Below are 3,365 nucleotides of genomic sequence, written 5' to 3'. Positions count from 1 at the left end.
AAGGAATAGGATCACTAAGTCAGTACCGGCTGTGATTTTCTCGATGACAGCAAAAGCAATTATGCAGATAGCTTTGGTAAGACGAGAAGACGTTTACATTCATGTGTAAAGGCATCCAGAGGGAAACAGACCTCAAGCTCCACATGTACTGAGTGAGTGTGAAAGAACCAAGAGCTGGACAATAGGGCTGCCGTATGCAGTATTGATAGTAGACAAGAAGAGAAATAAAGAATTGGGAAGAGTTGGCGGTGGTGTTAAAATTGGAGTGGCGAATTTTGTGCATATTGCGAGCAACTCAGGAGCGATTCAAACATTTTTCAAAGTGTGATTTGGACATGCAGTTGACTTATTGCTTCATTGATAAACGACTTTAATGATTAGCTAGTCGACCAATAAACGGTGATGTCCTAGAACAGGTATAGCGCCACATGTAAAACTGATTGTACAAGCAGTTGTAGCTGTAGGCGTAAAGTGTATTTGAGCGCATAAATTGACGTCTTTTTAAATGAGCGGTTAACTGCTTAGTAACAGAGGTATAGAGGGAATTGGTGTAAAAGGTGATTTATTTGTAACACAGGATAAATTTCCGTGTGAGCTTCCCACCATGTTATTATGGCCACGATTAGAATGGTATTTTATTTACCAATGTAGCATAAGGTAAGAGAATAGAATTAAGTGAGGTGGGGTGCACCAGCATCAAAGACCTCGCTTTCTGATATTCATTTCCTCAATACCCTGTTTGGAACCTCGATAGAACCCAGGCCAATCCATTTGCACACAGTCGCAAAAACATGGCGTTGTGTGAAAGTGTGGTTTGCAGCAACCCTGTACTTTAAGGAAAGTATGCTGCAAGCATCGTCACCTGAATAATGCAGAAACACATAGAGACATCTGCAGATCCTCATTTCCTTAGCTACGGCAAAATTCATATTGTCATTTTATAAATGCTTCCAACTAGCGTTTGTTTAATAAAGTAGGTGCACCAAAATATATAAGTAGTTTTTTAATTTTGTCGTATTTATTTTAATGTCTGATTTTGCCCTATTCATATTGAAGTTATCAATTAGAAGATAATGACCCCGATGATTTAGACTTCGCCTCATTAAACGTGTGACAACGTCATTTAGCATGCTACGAAGTAAATATCTAGTAGCAAGAATATCGAAAACAGAGATAGGCAAGTAATTAATCAGCCTTGCTTCATCAGTTTGTTTTGATTTTTTTGCGTTGACCTACATATACTATTCCAAATACCGCGCATTTAAAATAGTCTGCACTACATCTGCCAATCTTAATCACTCCCTTTTTATGCGCTGTCAGCACACAAAAAAGACATTACATAAAATATAAATAAGGGTAAGCTCTATTGCTTTTTAGAGCGAAGTGATAGTTCTCTTAACACTCCTGTTTTCATGCTCAATTATACACATTAAAATATTTACCTCCAACAATTTATAGGCAAAACTATTCCAGATTACTGATAGAAGTCGCTTTAAATTTGCAACCAGTCTAGGGCGTGTAAGTTTAAGCTTAAAAATAAATTTTCTAAATTAAGTCTGTGCCATTAATTCCTCCCCATTCTAATGAGAATTTCCGTTATTACTTAAAAACACGTTTTATTTTGAGTGCAAACAATTTGTTGCTGATGCAAGAACGAGTCCGTTATGCCCACACATTGCAACGTGATGAGTAATTGCTTATGTGTCTATTTTCTTACCTTTGCCTAACTGCAGAATATTTACTACTGGGCATTCAAAAGCCAACCATCGGCTCAAGTCAAATTGTCAAGGCATTATTGTGGAATACTGTGGTGCAGAAATTGTGGCAGTTGGCCTCACTTTGCGCAGTGAGTAAACCCGAAATGCGGCCACTGTGCTCTACAAGTTCCTACCAGTTCCAACAGATGGGAAGCACGAGAAGTTCCTCTGCTGCCCAGTAGATTAGACAACTGTACTTGTCATTACATTGACGCACTTAACTACTGCTCTTGTCGTTTTACAGGTCCAGGGAATAATTGGCACCGGCATATAGGCACGTGAGAATTTGCTCGTAAAACAGCCTTGAGCAAGGTGGAATTCCCTACCACTAATTATGAAGACAACATTGAATGACTGTGGCAAATTTATTGTTGGTGGTATTTAGTATGCTAACATTGAGAAATAATATCTTGTTTACGTTCATTGCAATCGCTAGGAAGTGAATCATAGGTCGATCCAGACGAGGTAAGGCTGTTAGATCTGACCTGTGCCGTGTGCCAAGTACTCATTGCACAGAAGGTCGCTGTCTAACGCCGCAATGTCCACTAGCTGGCCAATGAAGTAGGCAGCACTGGTCTCTGCCTCCTTGTAGTTCGACGCCACGTTAGGTGAAGCTGTGCCCACACCTGCAAAAGCGATGAAATTAAAGTGCTTCAACAAAGCTACCAGTATCATTTTTATACAGCCACAATACATCACGACAATCCTTTAGCTGCTGGAAGAGGTTGGTTTGGTAAAAGGTGGCAGTACCTACAAAATGCATTTAGCGTGCAACTGATTCTACAAGAAAGCGGGTTCTCGTGTTATGGAAGTGCAAGAACTTTCTTGAAACCAAATTCTACTTATTAATTTGGATCAAACACTTACAAGACAGATGATAGGAATTACCAACAAAACCATGCAAAGCTTTTAGTGTTTAAATCTACTTGTCTGCGAAAAATGATTGTCCGTCGACAGAAAATTTGATAAACTTATGGAAAGCATGACAACCAAATACAATATGGATTTAAAACTGAATACCTAAACAAGTAATGCATTTCATCAAATCAGAGCAATAAAAGATTACGTTCACAGATGCTTAGGCAGTGCTACAGGCTTACAGAATGTACCATGTTCGATTCTAACTTGATAATTGTTGCAAAAAATGGAAGTGACTACACTGAATACTGGAGACGACACTCAAAGCTTTGGTACGGACGCCGGGTAGGTGGGTACACGCAAATCTAGGGCAGGCGTGTAGACCCCTGCGGTAGCTAAATTCGGTGTTAATGACGGCAGTGGCAACAGAACACCGTGTACCTCGTCAACTACCGATGGTGATTGCTTGCGACGACGCAGGAGACAACGGAATTAGGCCAATAATCCAACGCCCAATATCACCAAAAAGGTGCCGAAGAGAGATCCAACTATCGTACCCCATAAGAGAGAGTCGCTACAACTGCGTACGAGGCATCGAGCTAACACTTTCATCATTACGGCCACCGTCGAGCAAATAAATGAATGTTACAACAAAAAGAAAGCAGTCACCAACCACTGTGTTCCACTGTCACGACATGTATGACCATTGGCGCATTTCCCTTCATTCGATCTACCTTCCTTCTTTTAAAA

General features: G+C 40.2%; 1 protein-coding gene across 1 annotated transcript; it reads right to left on the bottom strand. All coding sequences in view use genetic code 11, as the record gives it.

Moving 5' to 3' along the window:
• Positions 1-2,231: 2,231 nt before the first annotated feature.
• Positions 2,232-3,177, bottom strand: EGR_10322 (hypothetical protein; the record flags this gene model as incomplete). Its single annotated transcript, XM_024499571.1, has 2 exons — positions 2,232-2,383; positions 3,069-3,177. 2 exons carry the CDS (start codon positions 3,175-3,177, stop codon positions 2,232-2,234), a joined length of 261 nt encoding a protein of 86 aa, XP_024346011.1.
• Between the last annotated feature and the right edge of the window lie 188 nt (positions 3,178-3,365).

The sequence above is a fragment of the Echinococcus granulosus genome, assembly GCF_000524195.1.
Source record: "Echinococcus granulosus chromosome Unknown EG_S00209, whole genome shotgun sequence".
NCBI lineage: Eukaryota > Metazoa > Platyhelminthes > Cestoda > Cyclophyllidea > Taeniidae > Echinococcus > Echinococcus granulosus.
The sequence above is the reverse complement of the archived record's forward strand: the minus strand, read 5'-3'. Positions and strand labels throughout refer to the sequence as shown.